At 37.1% G+C, this 20,765-nt stretch overlaps 2 protein-coding genes across 2 annotated transcripts; both read left to right on the top strand.

The window, feature by feature from the left end:
• Positions 1 to 236: 236 nt before the first annotated feature.
• LOC104236366 (sugar transporter ERD6-like 4) lies at positions 237 to 11,028 on the top strand. The gene is made up of 19 exons (XM_070167525.1): positions 237 to 589; positions 1,021 to 1,083; positions 1,291 to 1,380; positions 1,869 to 1,928; positions 2,019 to 2,084; positions 2,180 to 2,245; positions 2,351 to 2,426; positions 2,857 to 2,921; positions 3,002 to 3,094; positions 3,227 to 3,307; positions 3,427 to 3,511; positions 3,757 to 3,803; positions 3,888 to 3,950; positions 4,040 to 4,099; positions 4,224 to 4,283; positions 4,380 to 4,439; positions 4,641 to 4,755; positions 4,830 to 4,996; positions 10,841 to 11,028. Exons 1-18 carry the CDS (start codon positions 299 to 301, stop codon positions 4,940 to 4,942), a joined length of 1,554 nt encoding a protein of 517 aa, XP_070023626.1. The 5' UTR covers positions 237 to 298; the 3' UTR covers positions 4,943 to 4,996; positions 10,841 to 11,028.
• Positions 11,029 to 17,574: 6,546 nt separating this feature from the next.
• Positions 17,575 to 18,288, top strand: LOC138885785 (uncharacterized). The gene has a single exon (XM_070166764.1). It carries the CDS (start codon positions 17,575 to 17,577, stop codon positions 18,286 to 18,288), a length of 714 nt encoding a protein of 237 aa, XP_070022865.1.
• The last annotated feature ends 2,477 nt before the right edge of the window (positions 18,289 to 20,765 follow it).

The raw sequence follows: 20,765 nt of genomic DNA, 5'->3' as shown, positions 1-20,765 counted from the left end.
ATTAAACTACATTAATGGTGGAAAATGTCTTTACACTCTTGATAAATACTTATTTAAATTCAAATAAAAAATTAGTGTAACTGATTTAGAAGTGTTGTGTTTTCTTTGCATTCAACACGCGTCAACTTCCTTCAAGTGTTGCCACTCGAATTTACATACATGGGTCAACCTTGTCCGTCTTCGTAGCATTCGTTCCTAGACTCAGTTGCTGATCTATTCCCTCATTACCATCTTCAGCCATGTCATCGCCTTCAGCCACAATTAATATTGCAAAGCAAAAAGGAAAGACATTTGCAAAATGAGTTTTCGAGAAGATTCCGTAAGCTCTGAGGAGGGGTTGCTTCGAAAGCCATTACTGCCACCAAAAGGGAAAGACATTGCGCGGACGTATTTTAGAGATGATTCAGCTAGCTCTGACGAAGGGCTTATTAGGAAGCCATTGTTGCATGCTGGAAGTTGGTATCGAATGGGGTCAAGGCAATCCAGCAATAGCATGATGGAATCATCCGCGCAAATACTTCGTGAATCTATCTCCATTTATCTCTGTGTCCTCATTGTTGCCTTAGGCTCCATCCAATTTGGCTTCACCGTAGGGCTAACTTTTTCTTTTTCTTTCTTCTGTTTGACTGGATACATATTTTAAGATATAAAAACATTTGACTCATGCATATGACGACGGATTTAATCTATTTACACTAATTAAGAGTGTACAGAAGTTAAATCTGTAGCATTCTCAAAGTTAATTCCTTTTTAGTACTTGTGGTTTACAGAGTGTCATGTTATTCTTATAAAAGTATAAAATTTAGTACTTTTAGTATCTTGTGATTTACAGAATGTCATGTCATTCTAGTAAGAGTACTATCTTTAAGTACAAACTGAAATTATTAAGATTAAAAAGTTGTTTAATGCAACGATGTTAACCTTTCTCAAATGAATCCTAAAAGAGTACTAGTAATTGTTAATAATCATACATTGTTTTCTTTGTATTGATTACTTATGCTTGGCTGACTATTTATGCAGTTGGGGTACACTAATCCTACGCAGTCTGACATCATGGACGACCTCTTACTTTCAATTTCAGAGGTTATTATTCTCTTTCCAATAGTACATTATTGTTATAGTCATCAATTTCACTGTTTCTTTTTAGAGGAAATGTGCTTAGTATCTAGAGAACAGTGTAAAATCAAGCCTGATATTTTGATAATGGTTAAGTGTTACAAGGTTTCAGGCACTTTGAATATCACGGTTTTGATGTTATGTTAGAATAACTTCTCTTATTCTCATGAACAGTTTTCAATCTTTGGATCTTTAGCGAATGTGGGTGCAATGGTTGGTGCGATTGCAAGTGGTCAAATATCTGAATACATTGGCCGAAAAGGGGTATAACACTAAGCATATTCAATTGTACATTGTCAAATTCTTACTATGGAGCAAGAAAGTTTACTGGTTTTTTATATGAATTTAACTTATGTACACTAACGGTAAAGGAGCCTTGGAGCAACATAAAGTTGTCTCCATGTGACGTATAGGTCACGAATTCGAGCCGTGGAAGAAGCACTTATAGGTTAGGCTGTCTACATCATACCCCTTATGGTGCGGCTCTTTCCAGGACCCTGTGTGAACGCAGGATACCTTATGTACCGGGCTGCCCTTTTTTTGTTTTATTTGATACACTAACGTGTGCAAAAACGTTTTACACCATCAATGTATTTAACCTATCTTAGCAGTTACTTGCATAATATTCTAGGTTACTAATCCACTTATTACGGACAGTAACCTATAGTTATCGTTTAGGTGACTTGCCAGTATATATAGAAGTTAAATTCTTTATTTTATGATTTACGCCCTCTTTTTATATTGCAATACAGACACTAATGATTGCATCAATTCCTAATATTAGCGGATGGCTTGCCATTTCATTTGCCAGAGTAAGTGGTTAGTTGTAACATGCTGCACATTTCAGTTACATCTTATTATAGGAAGTTTACTTCAATCAATGCATTTTCTACTATTAACAGGACACGTCATTTTTATACATGGGAAGATTGATGGAAGGATTTGGTGTGGGCATTATTTCCTATGTGGTAAATTTTACTTGTTTTACTTTTCTGTTAGCTCTAGTTGGAGTTATAATGGAAAACTCCTACTTAGCCAAATTCGTCCTGTTTGTCATGTATAGGTACCTGTATATATAGCGGAGATTTCACCGCAAAACATGAGAGGAGTCCTTGGATCCATTAATAATGTTGGTTTTATTTCACTTATGACACTAATCCATGCTCTTTCATCTATATCTTGGTAAATTAATGTTTAACGGTTCGCTCTTTAATGTTTCTTTCTTGGCGTATAGCTTTGTTTAACGTTTGGGACAATGTTGGCATATCTATTGGGTCTCTTTACACCTTGGAGAGTGCTTGCAATTTTAGGTGAGCAACGAGTTCCTGTTTAAATTCGGTCAATTCCAAAAGAAAAAACTCTAAAGCTATCTGGTGTTCAGTTATTGACAAATAGATCATTCTTCCCCTGGTTTGGTAGTAGAATTCACTGGAGGTTTTTGTCACATTCATCAAGTTTATGCTGTACCATTAAACAGAAATAGTAACCTTATGTGATAAGCGGATCTTCCAACAACACAATTAACATTATATACATTCTTGAACGTTCTCAAGTTACTGAAGCTGCATGTTTGATTGAGATCATGATTTAGTGCTTCTAGCTTTATCAATTGGATTTTTTGTTTCTTTTTTCGTTTTTGAGCAGTTGAACTGTGACGTCACGTCATTTTCTTGAATCAAACATATTGGTCTCGGTCTTTCTACTAATGAATTTGTTTCAACTTGCAATCCAACTCTGCAGGAATGTTGCCATGCACATTATTGATACCTGGTCTATTTTTTATACCGGAATCTCCTCGTTGGTTGGTATGAGTAACAAACTACGGTTTTGTTCCTACTTGGTCTTTGGTTTTTTGTTATGCTGATATTCCTAGTGCTATGTACAGGCTAAAATGGGGAATTTTGAGGATTTTGAAACTTCTTTGCAAGTTCTAAGGGGATTTGATACTGACATATCCTTAGAAGTGAATGAGATCAAGGTAATTAAATGAATCAGTTATCTGTTGATGTTCAATTATTTTGAACCTTTAAATTGCATTTTCTAAGCTTCTTTGCTTCACAAACTTATAGAATGTTTTCGTCCTTATTTGTTGTGTATGTCCTTTGTCCAGAGATCTGTGGGATCATCAAGTAAAAAAGCTACAATTAGGTTCTCTGAGCTTAAGAGAAAGCGATATTACTATCCTTTGCTGGTATACTTGCGTATTGTAATTTTAAGTTTCAAGAGATGCTGATCTATGTAAACATACGCAACTTCAATGCCCCTTACTCATCTTAAGGATCACTTCCGAGAGTTAGTTCTAATATGCAGATAGGTATCGGATTACTCACTCTCCAGCAACTCAGCGGAATAAATGGTGTCTTATTCTATTCCAGTAACATCTTCAAATCTGCTGGTCAGTCAATTCTTTGATTATATAAATGTGCTTAGGAACATTAGGGTGCATTTTCTTTCTCTTTATTCTGTTGGTAGAAGTAGAAAAAGAGGACAAAATAGGATAAATGTGCAGATTGCTCTAAGAAAATAGCATGATAACTTCTGTTCTGTCATTATATTGCACTCATAGCTTTAAGTCCTAGAGAAGCTACGTAATTAGCGACTGGCTGAACACATGGGTTTAAATTGCAATGCTCTTAATAGGAGTTTCATCGAGTAAAGCTGCAACATTTGGAATCGGGGCTATTCAGGTAAGTCTGTTCCACTCCGGGATATAGTGTTTCATTTTTGTTCAGATATTGTTCTGAGTATTGATGGAAGAAGTACTTTTATAGGTCATTGTTACTGCTATAGCTGCATCACTTGTGGACAGGGCGGGTCGCAGGGTACTTCTTATTGTATGTCTTGCCACATTGATTTTAGCTACATATTAAAGGAAAAAAGAGTAAGTGAAAGATAACTTTTATATTGGCACACTTTTTTTCAGATGTCCTCGGCGTTAATGACAGTTAGTAGCTTCCTTGTTGCAATAGCATTCTACCTGAAGGTAAGTAACTTAAATTTTACATGCATGAAAAGTCATCAAGCAATTATCGGAGCTAAGATTTCTTGCTTAACGTTGGGTTTGACCCTCCTTTATTCTCACTTTAATTCTTTTCTACTTTGCACAGGATCTTACACCTGAATCTTGGCATCCTGCCTTCGGAATATTATCTCTGGTTGGACTTGTGGTATATTTCACGCTTCAACATCCACTTGTCTCCCTTTTATGGCGTTATGGGTGCTTTCTTATGTTTTTTTTATAACCTTAACTGATGAAATTCCAGGTTTTGGTGATGGCATTTGGTCTGGGATTAGGGTCCATTCCATGGATCATAATGTCTGAGGTATGTGAAGCTAACTCATAGTTCATGAGATGATCAAGATATGTTTTATGTTAATGTAACAAAAGATCAGACCATAAATACTAACAAAAGAACATTTTCAAAATATCATTGAGAACTTCTAAGCAAAACTAGCAATTGCGATTCGAGCATGATTCCAGACTTGGTGTTTATATCATATGACAATATAGTTCATTTATGCAGATATTGCCAGTGAACATTAAAAGTCTTGGAGGCAGTGTTGCTACACTGGCCAATTGGCTAACATCATGGGTTGTTACAATGACAGCAAACTTGCTTTTGACTTGGAGCGAAGGAGGTTTCACTTCTCTCCTATTTCTATGCTGTTGTAAGACTTCTTTGAAACACTCTAAAAAGTTATTTTTTTCGCAGGAACATTCATTATTTATGCAATGATGTCGGCTTCTACAGTTGTTTTTGTTAGACTTTGGGTTCCTGAAACCAAAGGAAGAACACTTGAAGAGATTCAGCGTTCCTTCAGATGATCATGAAACCAACTATGCAATTAAAGAGTATCAAATAACGAGTTCTCCAAAGAGGTTCGATTTCATTTATGATTACTGAATTTTACCTACTATAACACGAAGCTATTTTTTGCCACGTTAAAGCAAGTGAACTTTACCCCTATAAATAATGTGATTCTACTGTTATAGTGGAGTGACAATAAAATAGTTTTGTGACGTTACTGCTGCAGAAAAGTTATTGATTCTACTTCAAACATTGTTACCCTTTACATACACTATCATCTTCTTCAAAGTATCTGTCTTGTCATGAGATCATTAATAAGCCGCAACGAATGCAGTTCGCTACATACTCTATTATCCTTCACTAACACATAAAATTTGACCTTCGAACCTCAAATAATATGACTAATATATTATGGACAGGAAGATTAAGTTCTTTTCCTTTTCATAATAACATAAAAATTACAAGAATACAGGGAATTCTTGATAAGGTCCATCTCATTGAAGAAGTATTAGACATGTGTCTAATAAAAGTTTTCTTTGGTTTGGTAGCCAACCTTGTTGACTTGGTTTGGTTGGTAGCCAACCTTGTTGAATTAGTTTGGTTTGGTAGCCAACTTTGTTGAATTTCTTTGGTTTGGTAGCCAACTTTGTTGAATTGTGAAAAGTGTGTGTAAATTGTCAAATATGGTAGGCTTTAGAGAGTGAAGCTTTGGCTATAAAATGAGAGCTTCAACTCTCATTTCTACACACCAACAAAGAGAGAAAGAAAGAGTGATGTTTCACAGACAAGGTATAAGAAAATAGTCTGTGAGGAAAATAGAGAGTGGGCGATATTGTAGTGAGGTGAGAATATCAAAAGAGGGTTATTTCTTTTGAGTGTTGTAGTGGTCTTTGGAGTATTTATCTCCGACCTACAAAGTGTAAAATTCCTTACTATAGTGATATCAGTTGCTCCTCTCGGGGTCGTGGTTTTTTCCCTTATTCAGAAGGGTTTTCCACGTAAAAATCTTGGTGTCATTATTACTCTTTTATTATTGTTAATTACCGTATCTCGGTGCTACATTATTATTCCGCTTTATTACCGTGAATATTATTTTGGTAAGGGGTTTATTCCCAACAACTGGTATCAGAGCACAGGTTCTGCTCGTTCACTGAAATACTATTCACTGTCGGTAGTACTATACTTGGTGAAAAATAAAAATGTCCGGAGTAAAGTACGAGGTAGCAAAATTCAACGGAGATAACGGTTTCTCAACATGGCAAAGAAGGATGAGAGATCTGCTCATCCAACAAGGATTACACAAGGTTCTAGATGTTGATTCCAAAAAGCCTGATACCATGAAAGCTGAGGATTGGGCTGACTTGGATGAAAGAGCTGCTAGTGCAATCAGGTTGCACTTATCAGATGATGTGGTAAATAACATCATTGATGAAGACACTGCACGTGGAATTTGGACAAGGTTGGAAAGCCTATACATGTCCAAAACGCTGACAAATAAATTGTACCTGAAGAAGCAGTTATACGCCCTACACATGAGTGAAGGTACGAATTTTTTGTCACATTTAAATGTGTTTAACGGACTAATCACACAGCTTGCCAACCTCGGAGTGAAAATCGAGGAAGAAGATAAAGCCATCTTGCTATTGAACTCGTTGCCATCTTCGTACGATAACTTGGCAACAACCATCCTGCACGGTAAGACTACTATTGAGTTGAAAGATGTCACATCGGCTCTTCTACTCAATGAGAAGATGAGAAAGAAGCCTGAAAATCAAGGACATGCTCTCATCACACAAGGTAGAGGCAGGAGTTATCAAAGGAGTTCGAACAACTATGGTAGATCCGGAGCTCGTGGGAAGTCAAAGAACCGATCCAAATCAAGAGCCAGAAATTGCTACAACTGTAATCAACCAGGTCACTTCAAAAGAGATTGCCCAAATCCAAGGAAGGGCAAAGGTGAAACCAGTGGCCAGAAGAATGACGACAACACAGCCGCCATGGTGCAAAATAATGATAATGTTGTCCTCTTTATAAATGAGGAAGAGGAATGCATGCACCTGTCAGGTCCAGAGTCGGAATGGGTGGTTGACACAGCGGCATCTCACCATGCCACACCGGTAAGAGATCTTTTTTGCAGATATGTAGCAGGTGATTTCGGCACAGTGAAAATGGGTAACACAAGTTACTCAAAGATTGCGGGGATTGGTGACATTTGTATCAAGACAAATGTCGGATGCACATTGGTTCTAAAGGATGTGCGGCATGTACCTGATTTGCGGATGAACTTGATCTCGGGAATTGCTTTAGACCGAGATGGATACGAGAGTTATTTTGCAAATCAAAAGTGGAGACTCACTAAGGGATCATTGGTGATTGCAAAGGGAGTTGCTCGTGGCACGTTGTACAGGACAAATGCAGAAATATGCCAAGGTGAATTGAACGCGGCACAAGATGAGATTTCTGTAGATTTATGGCACAAAAGAATGGGTCATATGAGCGAGAAGGGATTGCAGATTCTTGCCAAGAAATCACTCATTTCTTATGCCAAAGGTACAACTGTAAAACCTTGTGACTACTGTTTATTTGGTAAGCAGCATAGAGTCTCATTTCAGACATCGTCTGAAAGAAAATTGAATATACTTGATTTAGTATATTCTGATGTTTGCGGCCCAATGGAAATTGAATCAATGGGCGGTAACAAATATTTTGTTACTTTTATTGATGATGCTTCACGAAAATTATGGGTTTATATTTTGAAAACCAAAGATCAGGTGTTTCAAGTTTTCCAGAAATTTCATGCTCTAGTAGAAAGGGAGACGGGTCGAAAGCTAAAGCGCCTCCGAAGTGACAATGGAGGTGAGTACACTTCAAGGGAATTTGAAGAGTATTGTTCAAGTCATGGGATCAGACATGAAAAGACAGTTCCTGGAACCCCACAGCACAATGGCGTAGCCGAGAGGATGAACCGCACCATTGTGGAGAAGGTGAGAAGCATGCTCAGAATGGCTAAACTGCCTAAGTCATTCTGGGGTGAAGCAGTTCAGACAGCCTGTTACCTGATCAATAGGAGTCCATCAGTTCCGTTGGCGTTTGAAATCCCAGAGAGAGTTTGGACCAACAAGGAGGTGTCCTACTCGCATCTGAAGGTGTTCGGTTGCAGAGCTTTTGCACATGTACCAAAAGAGCAGAGAACAAAGCTGGATGATAAATCTGTTCCCTGCATATTTATCGGATATGGAGATGAAGAGTTCGGGTACAGACTGTGGGATCCTGTAAAGAAGAAGGTCATCAGAAGCAGAGATGTAGTCTTCCGAGAAAGTGAAGTTGGAACTGCTGCTGATATGTTAGAAAAGGCGAAGAATGGTATAATTCCTAACTTTGTTACTATTCCTTCTACTTCTAACAATCCCACAAGTGCAGAAAGTACAACCGACGAGGTTGCCGAGCAGGTGGAGCAACCTGGTGAGGTTATTGAGCAGGGGGAGCAACTTGATAAAGGTGTCGAGGAAGTGGAGCACCCCACTCAGGGAGAAGAACAACCTCAACCTCTGAGGAGATCACAGAGGCCAAGGGTAGAGTCATGCAGGTACCCTTCCACAGAGTATGTCCTCATCAGTGATGAGGGGGAGCCAGAAAGTCTTAAGGAGGTGCTGTCCCATCCAGAAAAGAACCAGTGGATGAAAGCTATGCAAGAAGAGATGGAATCTCTACAGAAAAATGGCACATACAAGCTGGTTGAACTTCCAAAGGGTAAAAGACCACTCAAATGCAAATGGGTCTTTAAACTCAAGAAAGATGGAAATGGCAAGCTGGTCAGATACAAAGCTCGATTGGTGGTTAAAGGCTTCGAACAAAAGAAAGGTATTGATTTTGACGAAATTTTCTCACCTGTTGTCAAAATGACTTCTATTCGAACAATTTTGAGCTTAGCAGCTAGCCTAGATCTTGAAGTGGAGCAGTTGGATGTGAAAACTGCATTTCTTCATGGAGATTTGGAAGAGGAGATTTATATGGAGCAGCCAGAAGGATTTGAAGTAGCTGGAAAGAAACACATGGTGTGCAAATTGAATAAGAGTCTTTATGGATTGAAGCAGGCACCAAGGCAGTGGTACATGAAGTTTGACTCATTCATGAAAAGTCAAACATACCTAAAGACCTATTCTGATCCATGTGTATACTTCAAAAGATTTTCTGAGAATAACTTTATTATATTGTTGTTGTATGTGGATGACATGTTAATTGTAGGAAAAGACAAGGGGTTGATAGCAAAGTTGAAAGGAGATCTGTCCAAGTCATTTGATATGAAGGACTTGGGCCCAGCACAACAAATTCTAGGGATGAAGATAGTTCGAGAGAGAACAAGTAGAAAGTTGTGGCTATCTCAGGAGAAGTACATTGAACGTGTACTAGAACGCTTCAACATGAAGAATGCTAAGCCAGTCAGCACACCTCTTGCTGGTCATCTAAAGTTGAGTAAGAAGATGTGTCCTACAACAGTGGAGGAGAAAGGAAACATGGCTAAAGTTCCTTATTCTTCAGCAGTCGGAAGCTTGATGTATGCAATGGTATGTACTAGACCTGATATTGCTCACGCAGTTGGTGTTGTCAGCAGGTTTCTTGAAAATCCTGGAAAGGAACATTGGGAAGCAGTCAAGTGGATACTCAGGTACCTGAGAGGTACCACGGGAGATTGTTTGTGCTTTGGAGGATCTGATCCAATCTTGAAGGGCTATACAGATGCTGATATGGCAGGTGACATTGACAACAGAAAATCTACTACTGGATATTTATTTACATTTTCAGGGGGAGCTATATCATGGCAGTCTAAGTTGCAGAAGTGCGTTGCACTTTCAACAACTGAAGCAGAGTACATTGCCGCTACAGAAACTGGCAAGGAGATGGTATGGCTCAAACGGTTCCTTCAAGAGCTTGGATTGCATCAGAAGGAGTATGTCGTCTATTGTGACAGTCAAAGTGCAATAGACCTTAGCAAGAACTCTATGTACCATGCAAGGACCAAACACATTGATGTGAGATATCATTGGATTCGAGAAATGGTAGATAATGAATCTCTAAAAGTCTTGAAGATTTCTACAAGTGAGAATCCCGCAGATATGCTGACCAAGGTGGTACCAAGGAACAAGTTCGAGCTATGCAAAGAACTTGTCGGCATGCACTCAAACTAGAAGACAGTGCTACCTCCTCTAGATGAATGAGACTGGAGGGGGAGATTGATGATGTCCATCTCATTGAAGAAGTATTAGGCATGTGCCTAATAAGAGTTTTCTTTGGTTTGGTAGCCAACCTTGTTGACTTGGTTTGGTTGGTAGCCAACCTTGTTGAATTAGTTTGGTTTGGTAGCCAACTTTGTTGAATTTCTTTGGTTTGGTAGCCAACTTTGTTGAATTGTGAAAAGTGTGTGTAAATTGTCAAATATGGTAGGCTTTAGAGAGTGAAGCTTTGGCTATAAAAGGAGAGCTTCAACTCTCATTTCTACACACCAACAAAGAGAGAAAGAAAGAGTGAGGTTTCACAGACAAGGTATAAGAAAATAGTCTGTGAGGAAAATAGAGAGTGAGCGATATTGTAGTGAGGTGAGAATATCAAAAGAGGGTTATTTCTTTTGAGTGTTGTAGTGGTCTTTGGAGTATTTACCTCCGACCTACAAAGTGTAAAATTCCTTACTATAGTGATATCAGTTGCTCCTCTCGGGGTCGTGGTTTTTTCCCCTTATTCAGAAGGGTTTTCCACGTAAAAATCTTGGTGTCATTATTACTCTTTTATTATTGTTAATTACCGTATCTCGGTGCTACATTATTATTCCGCTTTATTACCGTGAATATTATTTTGGTAAGGGGTTTATTCCCAACAATTCTTTGGTATCTTGCTTAGTTTTGTGGTTTTCCTGCTTGCAGGGAAGTAATTGAGCAAATGTTTTGAGGCACCTACCTACTGCAGATATAGATTGCTCTGGTGAATATTTCTTTAGGTCAACGATCAAATTTCAAGTGGGTTATTATTGTAATTTTTGAATTCCCTTGTTAGAATTTCTTGAACATTTGTTTTTTTTGTGATTAAGTAATTTTTTTTTTTTTGGGCGAAATACATAGATGTCTCTTTAAGATGTTTACAAGGACTGACTATTAAAACAAAGATATACTGTATAAGTTATTTTCTGATAACTAATATAGAAAAAAATAAAATAAAGAAAATAAAGTATACTCTATCAGTTGTATAGAAAAAAGAAAGAGAGAGTAAACGAAGATTTAAAATATCAGTTATCTTTTTCGTTGTAAAAAAAGGAGCAAAAAATTGAAATAAATCAGAAGAAAATAATTTTAAAAAAACAAAAATATGAAGGAAAAAAAAAGATTTGAATGAAATTAGAAAGGGATAAAAAAGAAAAGAAGAAAAAAATGACAGAAAGAAGATAAATAAAAATAAAAGGTGAAAAGGAAATAAAAAGAAAAGGAGAAAAAAGAAGAAGAAAAAAATAAGGATCAAGTGTCATAATATGAGAATATGGAAGACGGGGATTAAAATAGGTATAAAGGATAATTATTTTAATAGGCACCATTGTAAATGAGAGAAAGTGGATATTAATGGGTAAATATTTTAAATTGTAAGATATTTTTAAATTTTTCCCTATTTCATATTCCTCCGCCTCTGCTTATCAAGCACGTTAAAATGGCATAACATAGTCATTTTTATGGAGTGTTTATTGAAAAATAGTCAGTATTTACAAAGTTATTGAAAATTAGCCATTATTTAAGGTGGAGATAAAATTTGGATAAAATTTGGCTAGTTAAAACACGAAAAATTCCAGCATAATATGCTGAATTATGGAACTTTTGTGTATAAACTTCTAGAATGTTATGTTGAAGCTCCAGCACGTTATGTTGGAATCTCATAGGTAAAAAATCGCATTTCAGCATATTATGCTAGAATTTTTTCGGTTTTTAGGGCTGTTGTTTTTCAAATTTTATTTTTAGAAGAAAAATTGCCTAAATTTTAGTAATTACTTTTGAAATTATGGCTTATTTTCAATTAGTAAATCAGATTGTTTTTGATTTTTTTCTCCATCAAGAACTGAGCATAACCTAATGGGGTTTTGACACAGTTACCCACAAAAATAAAATTATTTACCCTTGTCTAACCATTTATTTTTCTACCAATAAACTTATTACATTTCCTACCCATAGTAGTTTTTGTGGGGAATTTTTTCTTTATTCTCCAATTCTTTTTTATTTCTATGCTTCTTTTTGTTTTCTCCTTTTCTTTTTCTCGTTTTATTCTTTTTTTTTTCCCTTTTCTAATTTTATTTAACTTCTTTTTTATATTCTTTTTCTCTTCGTAATCTAATTTCATTTACTGTTTTCACTATTTTTATTATTCTTTTTTTTATATTATTACTAAATAAAAATCAAGTACCAATTAAATGTAGCTAATACAACAAAAAAATATTAACTAACATATGATACCAGTATAGTATATAGTTATACCAACAAGGTATACAATTGTACGCAAAGAGTTAAAAAAAATTTAATTCAATTATTAAACTGAAATAACATCAGCTGTCAATAAAAATTCAAAAAATTCTAAAAGGATTTAATTGTAAGAGTATACCGTTACATTATATAGCATACTATAATTTTTTATTTTTATTTTTGCATTTTCAATTTGCCGCTCACGCTGGTTAAAAGCTTAAAGCAAATTAAAAGGGAAAAGGCAAGAGAATTTACGGGTAATAAGTATACTTTTATAGTATATTGTATGTTATTATAGCATACTGTTATAATATATTGCATATTATTATAGTATACTATAACAATATATTGTATATTATAATAGAGTATATTGTTGCAGTATAACTATACACTCCTATAGTATATTGTATACTGTACCAGTATATGGTTAGGTAACTATGTTCTTCTTCGATTATTACAATATATCGTTGTAGTATATTGTAAACTATAATAGTATACTGTTGTAGTATAGTTATATACTCCTACAATATATTGTATATCGTAACAGTATACTATTCGATTTTCAGCTAAAAATTTCGATCTCAATCACCTCAAATCAGCTCCAAATGCTATCAAATTTCAGTATGAACTTTCAGAAGGTATTATAAGTAATATTTAATAGCACCCACTTTGAATCAAACAAGAATCTTCAAAATAAAAATTTTAAGCCAAGGCAAGAGCAAGAGCTAGGGAAAGAACAATCAAGAAAAAGTGAAGCAAAATTGAAACTAGCCAGAGGTCAACTTCTCAGATAATCAGATCTAATTTCTTTTTGAAGAAGGATATAAGGGAATGGAAGAACAATTTTGTAGAACAAATTACAAGTAACTCAAGAAGTAGCAAATAAGGAAATAATTCAAGGATCTGGAGTTATTAAAATTAAGACCAAGCCTTCTTTTTCTTTCTGGGTCACTTTCATTCTCACTCTACAAAACCCAAACTACCCAAAAATAATAATTCCTTAAACTAACAATAATTCCTCAATTTTGACGAGAATATTTCAAAGAAATCATATGGGTAATACTTTTTTAGCAAAAATTTTGGTTTTCTAAATTTTTTGAGGTGGTGACTGTTGGATCTAGTAAAAAGAAGAAGATGGTGTTTGAATATGCAGAAGAAATTAAAGAGTTAAGGCTAAAAAATACAAAAGGGGTTTCAGAGAAAAAGGAAAATAACATGCATTGGGGAATTGCTGATATCAAGAAGAAAGAGAGAAGAGAAAAGAATAGGCCGCACTCTTTCTGTTTTTTCTCAGCCATTTTAATAGAATAAATGATAATCGGGTAAATAGTTTGGGTCGCATGGGTAGGAGTATTAAATAGTTTGGGGCTGCGCATTAAAGGGTAAATAGTTTGGAATTAATGGGTATAAAGTGAGATTTTCCCTCACCGAAGCAACCAAAGTAAAAATTATGTGGGATAGCCACTTTTTAAAGTGGTATTTACTTTTTATCCAGCATTTTCAATGATTAGCAATAGTAGCCACTAGTCTATTAAAATTAATATGAAAAGACTGTCTTACCCTTTCTTTTGTCTCTTTCATGTTAGGGAGAAGAACTGTGAACGGCAGCACCCTTTCTTTAGACAGAATGTAATGCATATTACACTATGCAGTATTCACCAGCAATGGGTCTCACAAAAATCTGTCAAACACTCAAACCATTACAGCATGCCACCCAAATGTAAAGCGCATAGTATATGATAGAAATTCAGAAAAGTACCGTCCCTAAGGTGTACTCGATGCCTGGGCAAAAAAATGCGCTCAAACTGGTCATGCAAACTTCTCTGCAAATTTTGCTACATATGTATATTTTACTTGAAATACACAATTTTGTTAGCTCTTGCAAAAACTTATTATTTCTTTTATGAGATGTTTATAATTCGTTGATGGACTCAAAGCTTATGCTATAGAACGTTTGGTTTTCTGCTACATTATGGATCCTGAACTTACAGTTACAAGTTTAAAAGTTAAGCACACTTGGTCCTGAACTTCGAGTTTCAAGTTCAAAAGTTAAGGACACTTGGTCCTAAACTTAGAATTACAAGTTCAAAAGTTAAGGATACTTGGTCCTGAACTTTTATGAGCAGAAGGGTGTTTTCGTCCGGGCAGGTAAAGTTTATTAAAACAGTGGCTAATGACTAAAGACAATTTAAACAGTGACTTAAAAGTAAATACATATATTATTAGTGGCTAATCGTGCACTTCTCCTGCAATCAAAGCCGCTTCTTGGGCCGCAGGTCTCGACTAACCAGACAGTGGCCCATATAATGGAGTCACATATTGGTAAGTTTCTAAAATTTCTGGCCCTGGTCAAGAAATCGCCAGAATAAAATTGAATTTCGGAAAATTAGCATATGGTGTTATTGTTTCACCGGGGAATTCATTTGGAGCTTATATGTTGGGGGTTCATTTAAAGTTATTGAATTTTAAATTAATAATATATAATCCTATAAATTTTTGAAAACAAATACATAATTTGGATCAACACTCCACCCCGGATGGTCTCCCATGAATTCATGGAAGGGTTGGACTAGGGTTAAAAAGGGTTGGACTAGGTCTAAATCTATCTAGATTGTGGGGAAATTGCATAGATTAAATGGACCTAATTAGATACACCACTTTATACATGAAAATTTTATCAATTAATGTTCAAACTTCAAAGAGTACCAACTCAAAGTAAACATAAAGTAATTTTAACATCAGAAGTAATATCATATTTTATATAATACTCTGTTAAGTTGGGCAAATTAACATTCGTTTAATTCTTTAATAACTTCTAGAGGAGCCCGTGTGCAAATTGATGAAGCAGAGGTACACAGATCAAAAGCAAACAAATCTACACAAATAACAAGAACAGACCACAGGAATACTCAGGCCGATGCCTCTGGTCATTATGCCTTCCAGAGCATTTTCATGGTGATTATCACCATATTTTATAAAATTATTACCACCTAAATGCCGATTGTCGGGCACCTTTAACCTGAAAAACTATATGACAAAGAAATTCACAGAAAATATAATAACGAAAAACTAGCCACATGAATTGATGGTTACGTCTTATGTTAGCTCTAACGTCATTGGAGTTTAACTTATACTTCCTCAGACCTAATTTATGTGACGGTGTTCATATTTCAATAGTCAAAAAAATTATTTTTTGACTATAATTTTTTATGCATTTTAAATATTTTGAATTATCAATTATTGTGACTTATAGTACTTTTTATGTAGTCTTCAAATATGTAAATCCGATTTCAAAAAATTAAAAAAACCTTATGTCCAAATGCATGGTAAAAATTAAAGAGTTTGAATCTCGAAAAGCAAAAAATATCAATTTGGACAAAGGAAGTATATGCTACAATGCAAAAGAATTTCTACATTAAAGTTATTGTATACGGCTAAAATCGGAGAGTTTGATTTTAGGATCATATGGCATTTTATAGCTCGTTGCCAGAAGGCTCGAGGCACAGCTCGAGGTTTGATGAACCAGAAGGCTCGAGGCACAGCTCGAGGTTTGATGAACCAGAAGGCTCGAGGCACAGCTCGAGGTTTGATGAACCAGAAGGCTCGAGGCACAGCTCGACCTCGGGGCAGTACAAATCGGTGGTTATGATGAACGAGTGGAAGATTCCCAAGGCAAGTGGTTAGAACTGACCAAGTCTATAAGAATAGTACAAGTCCGTAACGTAGCATTGAATAACTGTATCAGCCGCATATCTTTGTAATAAATGCATATGTACTATATTGGGATTCCCCTTCTTATATAAAGGGGACCATTGTCATTTTGTAAAGGAAGATGATATTCAATACAAGAACATTATCCGCCCTCTAACAAAAACATTCTCTATTGTCTTTTCTTTGATTTATTGCTTACATTTATTATATTTCATTGATTGTTCTTCGTTTATTACTCATCATTGATCATAAAGAGCCATCATCAAGGCTCCCATAACTGTTAGTTCTTCATCAATCGGCCCCAGTCCAGCGCTTTAGCTCGACCTCGAGGCCCGGTGCAGGCTAGCTCGAGGCCCCAATTCCAGCTATTCGGTTTGCATAACATATTAACTTCAAAGCTCTTATCTCTTTTTCTTAGCTCACACTTAGCATCTATTACCTAACAACTAGCATAAAAATAAATCACGTATTTTTAGAACCACAAAATCAAATCTAATTGTAATTATCATTTTCGAGGTAAACAGTATGGCGCTCACCGTGGGGCTAAAAATAATAGTGATTGTTTTCGTGCTGGTTTACCAAAAAACACAAGTTATCCTTTACACTTTTTTTGCCCGAGAATCTTTGATTTCAGGTCAAAATGTCTAACTCAGTGAATGCACATGAGAACAACGGTCTTGAAAACCATGGAGAGAATGGTGTAGCTGTTCCAGGCATCGGTGTACCACCACGAAACCCTGAGGACGCACCGAAACCAATTCCTATGGACGTGGTCTCGTGCAACGCCCAACACGTCGATATAAGCTCCCACTCTAACAGGAGTATACGTCAAGAAAACCAACAAGAAACTTAGAAAACCCCAGCTTAGAAGGAATAAGAGGTTAGCCTTCACGTTATTTTTGAGATGTTACAAGCACAACAGTTGGCGATTGCTCAACTGCAAAGCCACCAAAAAACTCCAAGCACAACACCACCAGAAACGGCTCCTTGGGCCGAGCAGGCATCGGAAAGATCAAGCAACAACGGGTCAGCATCCGACCCCGCTATTATGAAGATGCTCGAGGACCTCACAAAGAGGATTGAATCGGGTGAGAAGAAAATAGAAGCCAATGATAAAAAAGTAGAGACCTATAATTCAAGGGTCCTTCAGATCCCGGGCGCACCCCCGATTCTGAAGGGTGTTGATTCAATAAAATTCATACAAAAGCCATTCCCATCAAGTGCGGCTCTGAAGCCATCCCGAAGAAATTCAAAATGCCCGATCTCTCGAAGTACAACGGAACCTCGGATCCCAACGAGCACGTCAATGCTTACACTTGTGCCGTAAAGGGAAATGACTTGAAGGACGACGAGATAGAATCCGTCCTGTTGAAGAAATTCAAGGAAACGCTTTCAAAGGGGCCATAATGTAGTATCACAACCTATCCTCGAATTCGATAGACTCATTCACCATGCTGGCAGATTCTTTTATAAAAGCACATGCTGATGCCATCAAGGTTGCTACAAGAAAGTCTGACGTCTTCAAAATCAAACAGAGAGAAAATGAAATGTTGCGGGAGTTTATATCTCGCTTTCAAATGGAGAGAATGGAGTTACCACCGGTCTCCGATGACTGGTCAGTGCAGGCCTTCACCCAAGGTTTGAATGAACGAAGCTCGGTAGCTTCGAAGCAGCTAAAGCAAAACTTGGTCGAATATCCCGTCGTGACTTGGGCGGATGTCCACCACCGGTATCAATTGAAGATTAGGGTTGAGGACGACCAATTAGGAGCCCCCGAGGGCTCAGTATATCCTAGTAGGCTCCTTGCAAAGGAGCCAAAACCAAACAAGGAAAGGTACCAACCATACACTGAAGATCGAATAAACACCCCAAGGCGTAACATACCTCAAAACAACCAAAGGGCAGACCGAGGTCAGAATCCTCAGGGACTCGTGAGTAGAGCTGGATTCGACAGATACACAGGGCCGACGGAGGCACCCCAATTATCTGAGTATAACTTCAACGTTGATGTTTCAGACATCGTATCCGCCATAGGTAAAATCAGAGACACCAGGTGGCCAAAACCCGTACTATCAGATCCGTCGCAAAGGAACCCTCACCTGATGTGTGAATTTCATGACACACATGGTCAGAGGACCGAAGAGTGCAGACATCTCCGAGAATAAGTGGCTCGACTAATCAATAAAGGGCATCTCTGATAATTCCTCAGCGACCGAGCCAAAAATCAATTTCGGGAAAGAGAGGCGAACAGGAAAAATGAAACAGAAGAACCACAACATGTCATCCACATGATTGTTGGGGGAGGCGACATCCCACAGGAACCTATTGTCAAATGAACAAAAATATCCATCACCAGGGAAAAGCGAACTCAAGGTTACATACCCGAGGACGCTCTCACATTCAGCGGCGAGGACATCGAGACCCTGTCTCAGCCTCACAACGACGCATTGGTAATTTCTTTTCTTGTGAATACATTTCAAATTAAACGTGTACTTGTGGATCTAGGTAGCTCGGCCAACATTATCAGGTCGAGGGTGATGCAGCAGCTCGGACTGCTTAACCAGATCGTGCCTGCCTCTCGAGTCCTCAACAGATTCAACATGGCGAGCGAGATAACAAAATGGGAAATCACCCTCCCAGTCAACGTGGCTGGCGCAACCTAAAATGTCAAGTTTCATGTCATCGGAAGGAGACATGAGATACAATGCCTTGCTCAGAAGGCCATGGATACACTCCATGAGAGCAGTACCATCAATCCTTTATCAAATGATGAAGTTCCCAACAAAAGGCGGGATAAAAATTGTATACGGGGAACATCATGTGGTAAGAGAGATGTTCGCAGTGCACGATATGGCACCAGCATCGACACCTTCAACATCGAAGGAGCCAAAGGATAAGCAAATAGCAAAGTAGCAATTGCAACCTACATTCTCGGTTGTATCCGAGTAAATAAGCAAAGGACTGTACCGCATCCCCAGAGCAAGCTGTCGAAGCATGTCAAGGCTCGAGCGCCATCGCAACTAAGGTATACCGTATCCCTTTTTATTTTTACATCTTACACTAACCTGTGTGCAGTTGTCCGGTTAGAAGAATCGAAGTACCTTCCAGCTTTAAGACCTTAGGTTTTAAAGCATGCGTTGCACTCTTTTCCTTCGATCGGATTTTATCCCAAGAAGGGTTTTACCGGCAAGGTTTTTAACGAGGCAATATTTGCATGCTACATAAGGATAACTCAACAAGTATTCAAGGCTTCTCTTCAATCAACCTCGAATACTGGGGGGGCAACCCCCCGGGATATCATCTCCCCGAAGAAACCAAGACAATCCAAAGAAGGTCTCGATAGAAAGACGATGTATCGGGCCAAACGGTCGAAAGAACCATGTCTGCATAGAACAATTGAACCTTCAAACGGCAAAAACTATGTATACTTGTACCAAGTAATCAAGGAATATATTTTGATTTCTACCATTAGAACACTTAGCACTTCAAAGAAGTTTGCTATTTTTCACAAAAAATGGCTCCAGAGCCAAGAACTCTCGATGTCTTGGGGACTATCGCTCCATCGAGATACCAAAAATTCGAGGTCGTAAGACCCCCATCGGGCAACCTCGAGCCTGAAGCCTTCCATGTGGCAACACTAAGGAAACATAAGACCTCCATGAGGCAATACCAAATCTATAAGACCTCAAGCAAGGCATGAAGTATACTTGTACCAAGTAACCTATATATAAGACCTCAAGTAAGGCATGTTCAGATTTATAAGACCTTACAAAAGGCATAATCCCGATCCTAAAGTCAAGGCTATATATTCAAACTTGTAAGACCCCTAAAAAGGCATATCCTCGATATAAACGCTGAGACTACTTCACTCGGGGACTAAAAGGTTACGGCCAAATACAATGACTACGGTCACAAGGCTGTACTAGCTAAACTAACACGACTTGGGGATGCCTGATTATCGTCATAAAATTACAGGCCTTCAATTACTTCGAAAATACTTTGAAGAGAACCGGTTAACCAAGCTACCCTCAGCATAAGCAAAAGAGCTTCGATCATATCAGCTCCAAACAATAAGAAGGCTTCGGAAAAATTCAGCCATCGAGCGAAACCTCGCGAGGTGCTCATCCATTGCTGCATAATGACTCACAATCGAGGTTCTAATCGAACTGTCGAAGAGTCGGGAGAACAGAAAAACTTCAAAAAGTCAGTAACGAGGGAAAAATAAAGCCTATATTAGAGGTCGTGCTTGTAAGCACGTGATTTTTGACCCTCCCCGAGAATTTTCACATTTTTAGCGTGAATATGTGAAATTGGGTCCAATATAGTCATTTTAACTATTTTACTTTATTTCGTTGCAAAAAGAAAAATCACAAAAAATATATATATAATTTTAGTTTATGTATTTCTCATAAACTTGAAAAATACAAAAAAATTGTACTTTATTTTGGTACTTTATATAAATTCGAAAATTACAAAAATATATATAATTCTATTAATGTTTTGTAGTCGTTTTAATACAAAAAATATTATTTCATATTTTTGTCTTTATTAAAAAACGAAAATTACAAAAAAATAGTTTTATTAATATTTTATAGTCATTTTAACTTTGAAAAATACAAAAAAAAATATTACTTCATATTTT

Source organism: Nicotiana sylvestris, chromosome 2, assembly GCF_000393655.2.
Source record: "Nicotiana sylvestris chromosome 2, ASM39365v2, whole genome shotgun sequence".
Taxonomy (NCBI): domain Eukaryota; kingdom Viridiplantae; phylum Streptophyta; class Magnoliopsida; order Solanales; family Solanaceae; genus Nicotiana; species Nicotiana sylvestris.
The sequence above is the reverse complement of the archived record's forward strand: the minus strand, read 5'-3'. Positions and strand labels throughout refer to the sequence as shown.

Coding starts and splice junctions, on each gene's coding strand:
- LOC104236366 (XM_070167525.1), top strand. CDS start 299: ATGAGTTTTCGAGAAGATTCCGTAAGCTCTGAGGAGGGGTTGCTTCGA. Junction 2,246..2,350: donor TCCTTGGATCCATTAATAAT/GTTGGTTTTATT, acceptor CTTGGCGTATAG/CTTTGTTTAACGTTTGGGAC. Junction 3,308..3,426: donor GATATTACTATCCTTTGCTG/GTATACTTGCGT, acceptor TCTAATATGCAG/ATAGGTATCGGATTACTCAC.
- LOC138885785 (XM_070166764.1), top strand. CDS start 17,575: ATGCTGGCAGATTCTTTTATAAAAGCACATGCTGATGCCATCAAGGTT.